Source organism: Colletes latitarsis, chromosome 1 (genome assembly GCF_051014445.1).
Source record: "Colletes latitarsis isolate SP2378_abdomen chromosome 1, iyColLati1, whole genome shotgun sequence".
Classification (NCBI taxonomy): Eukaryota; Metazoa; Arthropoda; class Insecta; order Hymenoptera; family Colletidae; genus Colletes; species Colletes latitarsis.
Window position 1 is genome coordinate 52,560,801 of NC_135134.1, and position 15,765 is coordinate 52,576,565.

Here is a 15,765-nt window from a genome sequence, read left to right on the forward strand (position 1 = left end):
TAGAGTAATGCAAGAAATATGTATAGTAATTATGTATAACCTCTTCGAAATGAATAGCTTTTACACTTGTAATCTAAAAGTCAAACGCCAGATGTAGATATACATTTTTAATATATGAAGATTACAGGGTGTTTCATTATTACTGTTTATTTTTGCATTTCGTCTACTAAAAGGCTGTTTCCAAAGAACGTTCTGCTTCAATATAATCTTACAAATAATAATACTTATTTATCAATGTTTGTAATTAATTTATATACAAGTTGTAATTATAGAGGGTGTTCCAGATGTTAACGATTATTTTACCTTCGATAATAATGAAACACTTTGAACGTAGAACGCGAACTCCTTTCGTATTAACGACAGCGTGAAACAAACTTTGGTTTCATTAAAATCAGTCCTTTTCAACGACGTCAAGTGTCTTCTGCTACAGTGTAAACGTACGCCTACGCCTAACTTCAAGAACGTCCTGGAACACGTGGTTCCACAATACGGTGTCTTCTCGGTAGCAATAGAACGGTTTCGATTCTCCTTTTCCAACCATTACCGACCTGCGCAACCCTTAATAATTGTTCGGTGGTATTAAGTAGAAATTGCAACGTAAGAAGTATGTATTCGTTTGTCGCAAGAATGTGTGTACGTTACGTTCGATACCTGAGTAAATGTGGTATACAGAATCGCTTCTTATATTACACAGCACAGTTTCAAAAGTTCGAGGCAGTTACAGGCTAAACACAGTCGCATCAACTTTTTCAAGCTGAACCTATAGCCGAACAGTGAACGTTTTATATGTATGTACTCTCAAAGTTCCTTAGAAAGATTAGAGGACACATAGCTGATATTATCTTAATTACTAAAGAATAATTAATGCAGTTGAATCGATACAATGCGAGAATCATCTTAATCATGTTTAACTCATTACGGCATGTTTTACAGCGACTTATTTTTATAGGCAGGTTTTACGGTACGAGAATATACCGACGTTGTTTCAGATCATTTATAGAGCATTATATGTATTACCGTCACTCGTCGATATAGCGATTCTTAATTAACGATTGAATTCATTGTGTGGTAGGATGACTCGTTTAGAGTTATACTAGTTGGTATCGATCGCGACATAAACGTTTTCACTGCTGCCAATTGATCGAATTAAATTGTCGAGGCATAAACTAAAGAAAGTTGTAGGAAAAGTAACAAACGTACGAAAAATTGTCCGTGGAATATGTATACATATATATACTCCACATAAGTTTTCTAATTATGATATTTCTATTCGCCGAAAAGATGAAACGAACTATGTTAGGAAATTATTAAAAGTTTTGTAAAATCGTTAGACGTATAAATGTATAATTATATTTTAAGCGGGAAAATTCTATAAACAAAACCACGTGATTCGTGACGAAAGCTCATTGGTCCGCTCGTGTATCGTAGGAACGTAATTAGGAGTGTTCCAATGCATAGCGAGGCGATAAATATATTTCTATTTGTATTACTTTATTTGCTTATTTTTATATAGTTTCGTTTATTTGTACTTTCACTGCCAAATTAATTGTTATACATAAATAGTAACTTGTATAATTTTGTTTAACGTATGTTCATTGGGGCACAGTGTCCTTTTGTTTCGTTCCTATCGCAAGTCACGTGGTTCTTTCTACAGAGTCCTCGCTGGATGAAACATACCTTAGCAACACGTGTGGTAGCAGTGGAAATCTTAAATCGAACGATGTCACCGTTCAACTTGATACTTTGAAGTTTGATATTATCGTGAAACCGCCATCTCAATTCTTTTTCATCGTTAATTTCGAGTTAAAGTGTATCGTTCTCGGATGTTAATCGCCGAGAAAATGGAAAGGAAATTAAACAATCATCGAACTGCGCCCACATAGATCACATAGCATCACGAAAGGTTATTCGTTTCTATTTTTCTTCGACAATATTAGTACCATTTATATCGTAGCGCACTGTGCATAATAATTCATATATCGATAATACCTGACGAATCACGTAAATACCTGATAACGAATGTACTTCGACAAGCCGCGACAATAGATAATTTCGAGATCGTAGCACGTGGACGTGTGGATATGTGCATCGAAGAAGCGTAACTCTTTCTGTCGTTTCGAGCGCGAACGTAATAATGGAAAGGGGTTGTAATAAAAAAGACCTTAGATTATTATATCTGTATACTTTATTGTGTCTTTAGTATGCGTCTGTTGCGGCTACGTTTATCGACGGAATGAACAATGACGTAAATAAATAAAATCGAATAGAAAATACAGTGGTACTTTGGTGAATTTCCAACCACGATTTTTACGCGTCAGCGTCGATAGAGAAATCGATAGAGCTGCTGCCATCTCTGTGGTATTCTATACAAACACTATTGTTTTCCAGATTCGAACGTAACCTTAATTTGAAAATATTTAACGCGTGGACTGTCTTGTGGCCGTATTTAAGTTTTATTTAACACATTGACTGTCATACCAATTCGTAGTGTGAAAAATAGAAGCTGTTATTACGAAACACTTTCATGCTGAATACGAATATTATTCAATATTTAAATGAAATCGAACGTTACGAATAAGCTGCTATAGGTTTACGTTATTGGTTATCTATTAACGAAATAAAATTTTGTCCATCTTTGCCTAGACAGAGATGAACCGCGATACAAAGAATTCGAAGAGTATTTGTTGAGCAGAGAACGTAATTTCTCTGTCTTTATTTCGGTCGTGACTTTTTCGACAGCAACCGAATCGCTTCGTTATCGTTTCTATATTTACAGATGTGTATTTACACGCTTCGCGTAGTACACGTTCGCGCGAGGGCCGTGCACTTCCGGTTACCCGGAAGGTCGAATGTCCCGTGTCGGGCATGCTGAAGCACGGATGTCGTACTACGATAAAAGAGTCTCTCCAGGGAGAGCGAGGAGGACGAGAGTGCTCGGAAGTGTCTGGACGTACATGAATCCACTTTAGAGTAGAAGAGTACTACGATTTCCCCCATTCTTTTTCGCGCATCGACCGTCAAGGTGACTTCAGAAAAATTTCCCTCGAGACCACTCTGGTTTTTTTTCGTAATTTACTTCGTTTTGGCCACGACGCTCTACTTTAGATCAGAATTTTCGAAGTAAAACGAAGTTTCATTTGTTTTATTTGTTCAAATCGAAGTTATACAGTACTGCCTTTCTTCTTGCCAGGTTTTATGTAGAGAGGCTTAGAGAAGACGTTCTCGGAACAAATTGGACTCGTAAATAGGTCGCTCAAATGGGCTTTAAATACACTGCTGGCCACTCGAGTCGAAGAAACATAAGTAGCGGAGGCCGCAAATATCCCTAACGCGGATAGATGCAAGAAGCAAGGCGATACTGTAAGTTTTACGTGAAAATTATCACGCGTACGAATATTCAAGTATTGTCTGCAGAACTGATAATACGAATTACTCGATGTCAGTATTTCTTTCTTTCCATAAAAAAAAAAGAATAATTCGTTAACTTTAAATAAAAAAAATTCTTTTCAATCTATTTCGAGGGAAAATTTCTCCAAAGGGGATTCGCATACATCGAGAAACTTCCTCGGAGATCTTTGGATATACATAAATATGCTTATACGTTAAGTGTACAGGTATCTTACAGGGATATGTAGTCAGAACACGCTTCGCGGATGTCTCGGGTTGCATTCGAGCGAATGCTGAACATGGATCAGAGGTGTTCAGAAAGTCTTAGCTACCATGGCGCTGTTCTACTTTGAGGAAGGGATACTGGAAGATTCCACATGGGAAACTTAGACGATACGTTGCTGATTATGTAAGTCATGCAAATCATATGTATTTTCGTTTCTGAATTTTATGAGTAACTAGTTACTCGAGGACAACTAATCAAACGTATCCATCGACTCGATCGGAATTAGATAAATTGAGCACCTCGGCGACACGAATTCTAGAACACCGTCTTTGTCACGCTACGTTGACATTAAAGATGCGATATAACTCCAACAATGGAGTCCACTCGGACGACAAATTGCATGTCTCGATAACATTCAGCTGTAACGATTCAACGAAATAAAACTCGCGCATGCAAGTGTCGTTAAATAAGTAAAAAAATGAATATTTCAGATTCCAGTTTGAACGTTACGATCGCGTCCACCTAGTATATTACACCTTATCGTCTACTTATCGGCTAACTGACTAGCAACGGAGGATCGAAGGAACATCGGTCGATCCTCTCTTCGAAAGTTTTCTTAACGTAGAGGAGAATTAAGAAAGTTGACAAAACGAGCACCAGAGTTGACGAGTAGTTCTAGACAGGTTTCAACCGAGACCGGTTGCGACCAAAAGCGTACGATCAGGCTGTGCAAATATTAACGAACCTAGTTCAAGTTCCCGATTGCGATCTTCTTCGGAACGGTTTAATCAACTCGCCACAATCGGGGGAGACTTGTCGGGATAAAATCTAATTGTCTCGAAAGGGTTTCGCATTCTATGAATTCTAAACAGCGTTTCGAGACCGTCCAATTTTCTTACTACTTGAAACATCGTCTCTTGTCGATCTACCAAATCCTCGAACGGATTCGATATCCCGTCGATGATTCCGCTGCAGATATCTAGAGAGATCGTTTCAAAGATACTCGACGCAACCTTTCAAAAACTCTAGGAACATTCCAAGCTCTCCGTCAGGCTTGCAGCTATCTATCAGGACGAAAGATTCGCGATCGTCGACCTAGGGGAATGTCTCGTTTAGAGCCTTTCCAGGGAGTTCAGCTCCCCGGTGAGCATCGCCGCCTCGGCGTCCTCCTCGAGGACCTCTTTCCCGTCTAGAATCTGCTCCTGGCCGTCAGGGTCGTTCACCAGGGCGCTCTCCTCGCCGGTTCCCTGCGCGTCTTCCGGCGCGAGGAAGAGATTCGTCCTCTCGTCGCACTTCCGGTGGTAGTCGGGGTTGTCCGGGGCCGGTCTGTGGCAGGAGTCGCAGACCGTGTCGGTCTTGGAGGTGCAAGGGTGCGCCTCGTAGAGTCCTGGGCCGCACCTCGAGCAGATCCAGCAAGGGTGGGTGCTGTGATGGGGGCTGTAAGTGCCCGACGAGCACTTTCCGCACTCGGTGTCGCGGCCACGGACGCAGCGGTTCACCACGCCCCAGCCTGGACCGCATCTGCTGCAATGAGTGCCACCTTTTTGGTGCCTGATGCGGGGCCTGGCTTCGCTCACCTGGAACAAAGGCAGATGCGTTCGGTTAGGGGTATGGAGCCTAAGGGCCTGCTTGTGCCTCCGGTTAAGGCGGTACGCCACCTTGACCAAGACCAAGGATAGGGCTAATGTATCTGTTATCGATGCATCTAAAATATGCAACTGTTAATCGGATAAGACGGCCATATGCTCGTCGTTGAAATTACTAAACAACGAGCTGTTGGGCATACGAATTTATGTTGAACCCTTTCCAGGAAGTATGTTTGCCACTGATAGTAAGGCGACTTAAGAAACTTAGCCAATGAAACGATGACATCGCAATCCGAGACTCCGAAGCCATTTTCTTCTAAGTTTACCGTGCAGCATCGAGGAACAGGTGCCAAAGGATAAAGCCACCTGACTGCGGGCACACCTTGCGCCTTTCTTTCGTCGAGCATCGGACCACGATCAAGATACAGCACAGAACGCTCTGAGCCCAGATGGAAATTAGGATTTCACGCAGCCTCGGGTGCCTTTATCACGCCCCGTTCCGATTCCCCGCGACCGATTCAATAAAGTATTTCTCAACGAGTGTCGAAATGACCGGGCCACTTTGTGGACGCGTCGATGTGGCTATGTCCGCGTAGATTTCAAATATACTCGAGGCTGCCCTCTTTTTAGCAAATAAAATTGATATCTGTACCGAGGCGGCATTGAAAAACCAACGCCGTATAGAAAGCGAGTCCTGAGTACTCGGGTGTTCGAGTCAACGGTTGGCTTCGCGATGCATCGAGGTCGTAAATTTCTTCGGACATGAAAGCAGATACATGTCGACAGGCTAAGTGACATAAGCAGAAACGGATGAAGGTTCGAGCCACGGACAGAATCGTGAAAAGAAATCTTTCGCCCGGTGTCGATGTATCTTCTTACATACTATGTATTACGATTACGATTATATTTGCAACGTCGAGGATAACCGTCATGTAAGACACGTACTTGATGACGTTGGGGAATTCCCTCGATAAATGCTCGTGCATCATTAGTACGAACCGATCGAAATGAATTATTAGCAACAGTAATGAAAAAGACGATCGGGTCCAGGGAGACAGTTAAGCTGCAGCTGGCACGCGCCAACGGTCAACGAGGCATCAGGTGCATCATTGCACCGGGCCCTGTCGATCTTTTTCTCCTTTTTCGACGCTTTCGTTTTCTCCTCTTAGCCTAGCGATGACCATTCGATGCTCTCTTGGTAGCTCGAGATCATTTCTATTTACGTTTTCTCAAAGTTTAGGCCCTCGAAAACGTCAATTCTATCGTTCGCATTGTGAAAGGCTGTATTTACGCGAACCAGTTTCTGACCGCGACTTCATCGGTACAATAAAACCGAAATAAAAAGCGCGACCGCAAGCGGTCATCGTGCGGCCAACTGGCTCCCGTCAGGCCCGACCTTTGGTTTCTTTATTAAGGCAACGACATATGTCGTACGCGTGACGAGTACGCTCAGATAATTTGTCCCCCCGGACAACAGGGGATCGCTATTATTAACCCTTTTCACCGGGCTCGTTTCACCCGCAAATTGACAGGGTGCATCCTTACGTGAGGTGGTTGGCTCGTATTACGCGACCAATAAGATGACACTCTTGCCTCCATTGCCGCGTGCACGTTAGGCGTCTCGACTTATTACGGCGCCGATCACGCGCGTACTTGTACGTGTTCTGCCTATCTTGACTCGTTGCACCGTGCGTAATACCACCTTTTTTTTTTATTAGAAATTAATACGCTTGTACTTCGATAAAGGAAAAAAGAACGGTACCTATATTCTGTTCAAGGAAGATTCAAGAAACCTGGTACATGAACTGCCGAAGCGTTCGCCTCGCGGAGGATAAATTATGCTTTCGGCGTGAAATTGCCCCGGGCAGAGGAGTCCGGGAACCAAAGGAGCACTGAAAAATAATTTTCTTCGAGACGGTAAAACCGTTGAAGCGTACTCGGCGAGGAACCGTCGTCCGAGAGGGTTCTTAACTTTAATCAATGACAAAAGGGTTCTCGCACACGGGAAGCAAGGAAATTACGTCCTCGAAAGGAGCCGAGTGTAATCGACAAGCAGATGAGTTGCGCCGGTTGGAAACGGCCCTTAACAATTTCCGATCGTTTTCCAGTGCAACCGCGGCCCCGTCGTCGTAAAACGTTGGTTAGACACTGAAGCGAAACGCGAGACCAATGAATTCGAGGAATTTACGGCGCGTCTGTAACGACGGGGCTCGAGTGACCAGGTTTCCAATAAACCGAACGAAAATGGGGAAAGATGATACCACGGCGTCGAAGAAAGGAATTGTTTGTCGTTATCGAGCATAGAAAACTTTTCTTCGTATAAAAAATTCAAGCAGTGTCTTTTCCAAGTGAAAAGCGTGGGAGATCTGTACGAAAATTGACAAATTGCTTTTTCATTTAACGAAGAAAGATATTTTCCGTGGACTGTTCGTAAATCGACGGGGAGGTAAATCGAACAAGAGCAAACCGGACGGATCCGCCGGAGAGGAAATTAAAAGAGAGAAATTTCTATGGCGCGCTATTCGTCCACCAGGAAGGAATGATTTTCGATTGGAATTTATCGGCGCGACGGTAGCATACCGGCGTGGAAAAAAAAAGGGAGGGACACAAAAGCCACCGCAATTACTACTTCCGCTTCGCCCGTCGTACCGGAAGTCCTATTCATACGCGTCACTATGAGCGCCGTTACTTCCGTCATTGTTGTTACGGATCTACGGACGCTTGTATATCATTCTCTTTCTATTTTCTTCCCCCCTCCTCCTCTCATGTTTTCAGTTCCCTTTTCGTTCAATAATTGGCGCCTAATCATCGAACTTCTTCGCGCAGACAACCACATTTTCTTCTTTTTTAAACGTCGAACCATCTTGCGCAATTAACCAATATTCTACTACTGGTTGAATCCTTGGGTTTCGAATATCGAACGATAAGTAATATCTTGTACATGTTTCAGGTTAAATCTTCCGATGAACACTCGTGTCCCGCGACTCGCGGCAACGTTTATCGCGAGGAACGTGTTACGAGCAGATAAATTTATTTCAGAATCCCAGCCGGAGATCCATCGTTCTCTCTGCGTGCGCGGAAAAATTAATGAAACGGGCCAGAGGCGGAGCCCCAGTGTCAGAGTTACCGGGGAACATCAGTTTCCATCGCAATTTCAATTCCCCTCGCAACAGGGAGCTTTGTCTGGCAAAAGTAAAATTAAACGCTACCATTCTCGGAAGATGTTACGGGGCCGGAAGCCGGATATCCCCGAAGAAGCGCGCAACGACGAAACTCGGTCTCACAGCGTGGTAACGTAGGTTGGTTGGTTGTAGGTTGGTTCGGCGCGTAGGTCGAGCCAGGGTCGCCGAGGATCGCGAAAACCGTCGAGACTGGCGGAACTCCCGACTCCTGGTTCCCATGGCATGCTAATGAGCCTCGTAAAGCACGAAATACCCCACTGAACTGAATAACTCGCCGACAGCGTCTACGGGAACGCCGGGGGAACGCGTACGGATATTTTTCTCGCCGCCTACCACTCTTATCGATACTCGTTGGCTTTAAGATAGGCCTGCTGATATCAAAGTAAGTTAGCAAATAGTTACACAATGCATTTGGTACCCGTTGACCGTGTAATGAAATTTGTTAGGGTAAGAATTTTCATTACGGTTGGCTTTAATGAAACTTTATTAACGTTATTCGATATTCTAGCTTCGACGGTATGTGGTGTTAGCATTGGTTGGATAATAGATTACAGTTTTGAAGAATATTATAGGCATGTTCCAAACCCTCAGCTAATCTTAAATCCCAACAATTAATATTAAACAGATAACTTGCTTTTAACAGTGATGAAAAGAACATGATTCTGTAGACCAGGATAAGTTTAATTATATTCCACACTTTGTAGATGTATTTTTTTACTTTACGATATAATATGAATATTATTATTAATATTTGATATTATACATAATTATATTTAGCAACGTGCTACAAAGTCTTTCCATCAGATTACAAAGGTAATCTGTCAGTGTATACATAAATGTTTCACGATGCGTTGCTCAAAGCAAAAAGGAAAGATAAAGGAAAATATATACGGTAGACCCTCGATTATTGCGTGAAATCGGGTCTGAAAATTCCTACGATAATTGAGGTTTTTGCAACAATCAAAGTTACCAATTCAATGAGAACTAGCTTTGCACAACGTGCACCAACTAATTTATAGCCCCCTGGTCTCCATATTTACTTGTTGATTAGCAACTATTCCCTCCACTTGTCTACATCGTCCAACGAACAAGCTTGTATTCCTATTACAGAACAATCACATATCATACATTCGCGATCAGTTTCAATCTCGTACTAATACAGGGGCACTTATTTTTGGACCATGTGTTCCCATTCCATTAGTCAGTCTAGATAAGAACATATTATCCCAACATATTCCAAACAATTTATCTGAATGATGCCAAAAATAAAACAATCAGGAGTTCTTCCCGCTCGCGTTTAAACGTCGTGTACGTAAATTTCTACCACCAACCAGTATATCGCATAAAAGAGGGAATATACCTTGAAAAATCTTGCCGCGTCGGTGTCGTGTGCCGCGAAAATAAAGAGAAACGACAGTAAAAACCAAAGAATAAAATCCCAGGAAATTTGAATAGCCTTCACCCCCTGTCCACCCCCTTTCATACTTTTGTATTCTGTTTACATCTGTATCTTTCTGCCTGGTCGTTCGTTCCGCTCCATCTTTTGATCTTTTACTCTCTTTTTCGCATACTATTCTATTCCGTTTCCGCGTGGCACCTTTTGTTCTTCCGTTACCCCCCTTCGTTCTGTTGTTCCACTCGGTTTACCCTTTTCTCCTTTCTTCGGTCTGTCCCGTCAGCGGTTCGCCTCCCTTCTCTTCCTTTTTTCCCCCCTTTTTCTCCCCGCCTTTCCAGCTCCGTTTCGCGGGCTTTCGTTAATTTCACCGGTCTCGCTTCACCCTCGACCCTCGACGCGTTATCTTCACTGTACGTCGACCTTTCGGCCTGAATCCTAATGCATATATGCATGCATCGCGCGCGCGGACGTGAAATAAAGGGCTCCTCTTGCTCTTCCTGCTCGCTTTTTCCGCCACGTTCCCTTTCCTCCTTCCGATTGTCGTTACCAAGCCACCATGTGAACCGATTTTATCTATCACCGATGATTTTTGCCCCTGCCAACCGCGGCGGATAATTAACCCGCTTGGAATTGCTCGAAATATCGCGGCGACGACAAAGGTAGATTCTTGGGAGTCGAAGAGAACCGTTCATTACGCTCCACTCGAAAGGGAACGAACTAAATATCGCAGGAAACAGTTTTAATGTCGCATTATTTACTAACGCGAGAAACGGTGCTCTAGAATTTTGCCGCAAAATCCACAGTAGATATTTTTAACAACGTCGGTTTTAATTAAAATTTTTGTTAACAGTTGGCAAGCGACCATTTTGTTCTTGCTGCATCCCCTTGAGCTTACTATTCAGCGTCTGCGCACGGAGTGAGTCTCTTTCATAATTTTCTAAGTTGTTGCGTTAATTGTTAGAAATAGTAATAAACCGCGTAAATCGCCGGGCATCTAAAATGGAAAGTAATGCAGCATGGGCTGGTGTTTTCGAATGTATCCGCCCAAAAGTATAGAACGAAGCAAAAAATATTGCATTAATAAGTTTTGCGTAGCGCGGCGAGCAAAAGCGTGCTAAATAAAAATGTCGGACTAGCAAGAAAAACGAGTCGTATCGTTGTATATTTATAACTTGCATTCGTTGCTTGTTTTCTCTACACGAAAGGACGATTTTCAATGCACAGATTTATTTAGATTCATCTACGTTGAGTAAAAGCCACGAAAGCGTGCCCGATAACTTCTTTAGATGCCTGCAAGTTCCATAGCACGTAAATAAGGAGCCATTCAAAGGCATGCCGTATCTCTGATTATGTAAATAAACAAGGACCCGACCGAGTGGCAAAAGACACACTTTCGCGAATGCGAATTTCTACATTCCTCTGCAACCCACTCCTCCCCAACAACGAGAGTAAATAGGTCGCCTTTCACGCGAGCGTTTCTTGGATGGATTTTACGCGACTTCGAAGGACCCATCGAATATTTAACAATTTTAGAGAAGCTTAAGCGCAAAGCTCCGCCCTGTCGTTAAATCGATTACGTCAAGAAAAAAAACGTAGGACTTAGCTCTGCGTCACGGGAAATGTTCATTTTTCGATGAGGATGTCGTCTTGGCCAATTTACAATAAAAAATTCATTCGATTCGCGTAACCATAACTAAAGCTCGAACCGAATGGTCGAGCATTGATATTGCATAGCAGTGTTAGTAAAGTGCAAAGGGTTAAAAGCGAAGGCCGCGTAAAACGGACCGCGTTTCCGGCGTGGAAAGCTCGCGTCGCTCGAGTGCACGTCGAAACCAAAGTATTCGTCTGGTGAAAAAGTTTGAAACGCTCCAGGCATTGTACGGGGTCCCGAGAATCGCAGAAACAGGGGAAAAAAATAAAACTCGCTGTTCGTGGGAAATTTTTACAATACTACGGGGAACGGCGAGTCGCGCCACCCGCGCTCTCGGAACGATTTTGTTTTCCAGCCGAGTTTAAACCGCGCTGGTTTCAGCAATTTTTGAGATTATACCAACTCGAAGCCTTTTTCTTTCTTTATTAGTCTCGAACGACCCTGAATTAACTGGGTAAATAATTAATAATCTCCGCGCTCGGGGAAGTACAGAAGTTCGGACGTTGTTCGGATATACTTTGCCCAAGTTTCTCCAATACGCGAAATTCTGGTACATTTTCCATGGAATTCGATATCGGTGGGCGCGTTTCGTCCGTGAAATTGATTCCATCGAGCGTGCCGTGGATTTATGGTAACGCTGCACACGGTCATCGAATATTTTCCAAATAATTTTTCAGCGGAAACGAACGGTCGAGAGCGCGCGTCAGTTCGAATTCTGATGTACCGAGAAACGGTTCGCGACCCGGGCTCCGGTTCCGAGCAGATTCAGCACTTAGCTGAGAACAGTACGCGTTTTAATCGGTGCACTCCGCTGCATTTGTGCAACGGCGTATGCACCAGTGCGAGCGACGAACGATTTAAGCTGTTCGCTCTTTGTTGAGAACAAACGACGCGTCGTGGACAATTTTTTAAACTGTCCCCGTAATTTTCCACGACACGTCCATTCAAAATTTATTTGATACCCGGAACGATACGATCATTTTTTATATCGTGGATTCCCAATCGACGATTTCAATACGAAATAAAAAAATTTGTGTGAAAATAAAGTTAACGAGCCAGAGAATCGAACGTTGTTGCATCGCTCGTGGCTGTGTTCTACATAAAATATGTTTCAGGGTCTTGGAAATGAAGACCCTTGAAGACTTATCAAGAGTTATAAGCTGAGATTCGAACAGTCCATCGCTGCCTAGAGCACATCAGGCATATTTCTGTAAATTTGTTCGGAGAAGAGGATCGCTACAGGCATGGTATAGTCTTCTGGAGCCGGGCGTGTTGCAACAGTCTCGAGGCTGGCCGCCTCCCCATTTTCTCGAGTCGCAGCTGCGTAGGAGGGCCGTCGAGTCGAATCGAAGTTGGGCCCTGGGGCCCGCAAAAAGGGAGCAGACCCAGTCAGGACAGAATATACGCTCGATAGAGAGGCGGTCCGAGGAACAATAGGGTGGTAGCGAGCGAAGATAATTATCAGAGTCGGCCGACGCAGCTGCGTCGATTCGTTTCACCCTCGAGGTGAGGCAAGTTGGGCCTTCCTGCTGGAAGCGGGGGCCAGACGATCCTCGCCCTCCTCGACGCAACAGTCAAAAGCCAGGGAAAGGTTCACCGTGCCGTGACACCGCGCTCTGACACCGGTGTTTTGTCGCCCAGTCCAGCTTGACCTCTTCTCTAGAGCTCCTCCTGCACACGTGCGCAAACCTGCAACCCTTCGACCATGCTCCACGGACCGTTGCATAAATGCAACAGGGTGCGACCGGCGACTGGGAAAAGTCTGCTCGAAGCCTAAGAACGCCGACTTCTTGCGTTTTCTTTAAGCCTCTTGAAAAGTTTCCTTGACGTTTCTGCATTTTTCCCCGCCTTCATTTTAGCCGTGGACAGATCACCGAAGAGACTAGAGAGGAAACGTCCTGGTTTGCTACAGTACTTGTCCTTTTAGAATAGTCGAAGAACGGAACGTAAAATTAGAACAACGAGCAGCGAAGTGGCAAACGTAAGCCGAGGAAAATGGAGCAGAAAAAGGATACAGAGTTAACAACGACGGAAAGGAGACGCAGAGGAGCTGAAAGTGCACGGAGTCGAAGGGATCAGCGACGTTGAAAAGTCTCGAAGAACGCCGAGAAGCCGTGGGAGCTGACAAAAGGCTAGATGTTTCTGAGAAAGCTCGTTTCCTCCGCGTGTCGGTAGCTATTCCCGCGTGTGCTAACAGAGTGCGAAACACTGTCACTGTCCACTTGCACGCAAACCCGAGGGTGGAGTCTACCGGGGAAAGAAAATCGAGACAATCGAATATCGTGAAAAGCGTTTCAAACTGTCCAAAAGTTATCTTCGATTGCCCTTGTCAACAGCAAATGCAATCGTCTCTAGTCCCTATTTAATCCCAATTAACGTGTTGGATCTAGCTTTTTTGCTATACAAGGACCAAGAACCCTTGATTTAAGGAGAAAGAAAATTAATCGTCTTAGAAAGGACAGGGTTGTTAATTTGATCTCTCGTGGCTGAGGATTGTTGCTAGTTTTATAAATCATTATACATCGCTAATGATGCTGCAGAATTCGACGAGGACTAAAACAAAAGTAAATCATTTTCGAAGTATTTGATTTCTAAATGAAGCAACAGAGAAGAGGAACGAACGAAAAGAAACGAATATTAATTTCTTTCGAATCTCGAAACGTTTAACATCTCGTTTTTGTTGTTTTTAGAATACCGAAGCATCCGCAGTGCAGAACATCGAAACTATCCGTAGCCCGGTAGACCTTGACGACTCTAAAAACTTTCAAGATACGACTTTCCACGCGCTTTGGGACTTCCCAAGTCCTCGAAGATACTTCGAGAAAGTTTAGAATCCTAGCCGCTACTCGAATCGATAGCCCACGGACTGAAAATCGGCGGCGTATTCTCTCTCTCTATCGATTCTGTGTAAATATTTATCAACGGACGGGCGTAATTGTTAAGAATTATCGTTTCCTCCGGTACATTCAAGATCGTAGTGCGTTCCTTACGCAATTCATCCTGTTTCGATCGTGAATTGCGTCCCGCTGAGCGCGCACGACGTTGTTGCGTACCCGCGTCAACGGTGAAATAATGCTTCCAATGGAACGAAACGGTTTAAGAACGGGGTTTCGCGTAATAAATGTTACTTTCGAACGTTGTCATTCTTGGGCAAGCTCGGTTTCATTAATCTCTGGCTTCTAAAAAGAACACGGAAGACGAATGCTCGCGGGAACAGCCAAGCATCATTTATGGACTAAATGTTTCACGAAAGTACGAACACGGTTGTGCAATATTTTCTCGAATTATCCGAGTATCGATTGAAGCGAATCCGGGTGTCGCGTATACCGCGGATAAATCAGAGTTAGGGGTTAATTCAGTTTCGTGGGACAAATGCGTTCGATGGAGATTTATCGCGATCCTCTCGTTGTTCTTTATTCCAAGGGGTATCTCGCTTATTTTTCAATATTTGCTCGATAATTACGATACGAAATAAGGACAAATAAAAGTAAGGTAATGATTTTTCAGGCCAGAAATCGCGTCGCCGTGAGATTAAACAGTCGCTTACCTCGAGAAGAGCAACGAACAAGCAGACGCCAAAGGCGACGACGATTAATCCTCGTCCAGGAAGCATCTTCGGCGTCTTTTGTCTTCGTATCCTCTCGATATCTCGTTGGACGAAGCTGCGATCGGCCCGCTGCGTTGGCTTCGAGCTCTTACAGCGTCCCACGCGATTCCTTCGAGGTGCACATCGATCACCGAACGTATCAGGCTCGGTATTATTCTCTGTTCAAGCAACCGAACAGGATACACGATCGAGAGCCCGTTTAAAATTCGATTTCCACGACTCACGGGATCCTCTCGATCCTCGAACCGATTCGATTCACTGAGCGCGGCGGATCAATTTGCAACGAATATCGGAACAAATCGGCACAAACTTCGTTTTGTACGTACTGTCCGGTTTTAGTTGCTACCGAGGATATTTCACGGTACAGAGATCCTGCTTCGAAGGAGGCTGAACGTGAATTGAGGGAACAGCGACAGTGCAGCTGTTATTGTTGAACACGCGCTCGGTCACGTGGCTGACCCCCACCACGTCGACTCACCGACACCGTACGTTGCGTGTAACTTCTGCGGTTGTGATAAAAGAGGGATGTTACTTACGATTTTTGAGACGGTCGACGACCCCGTCATGATCTAGATTCACTTTTTATTCCCGCAGGTTTTTGCGTTCAATCGTTTTCGTACGCACTGTCTTCGGTTCTTTCCGGTTTTCTTTTTAATTCGATGCAACATCGTAGCGGACTCTTAATTAAAAGTATTTGTTATTGCTATGTTTTAGGACGACTCGTCGAGAT

At 44.0% G+C, this 15,765-nt stretch overlaps 1 protein-coding gene across 1 annotated transcript; it reads right to left on the bottom strand.

Moving 5' to 3' along the window:
- Positions 1–1,649: 1,649 nt before the first annotated feature.
- On the bottom strand, positions 1,650–15,415 carry LOC143342374 (uncharacterized). The gene is made up of 2 exons (XM_076766176.1): positions 14,976–15,415; positions 1,650–5,190 (listed from the first exon to the last, which is right to left on the bottom strand). Exons 1-2 carry the CDS (start codon positions 15,039–15,041, stop codon positions 4,726–4,728), a joined length of 531 nt encoding a protein of 176 aa, XP_076622291.1. The 5' UTR covers positions 15,042–15,415; the 3' UTR covers positions 1,650–4,725.
- Between the last annotated feature and the right edge of the window lie 350 nt (positions 15,416–15,765).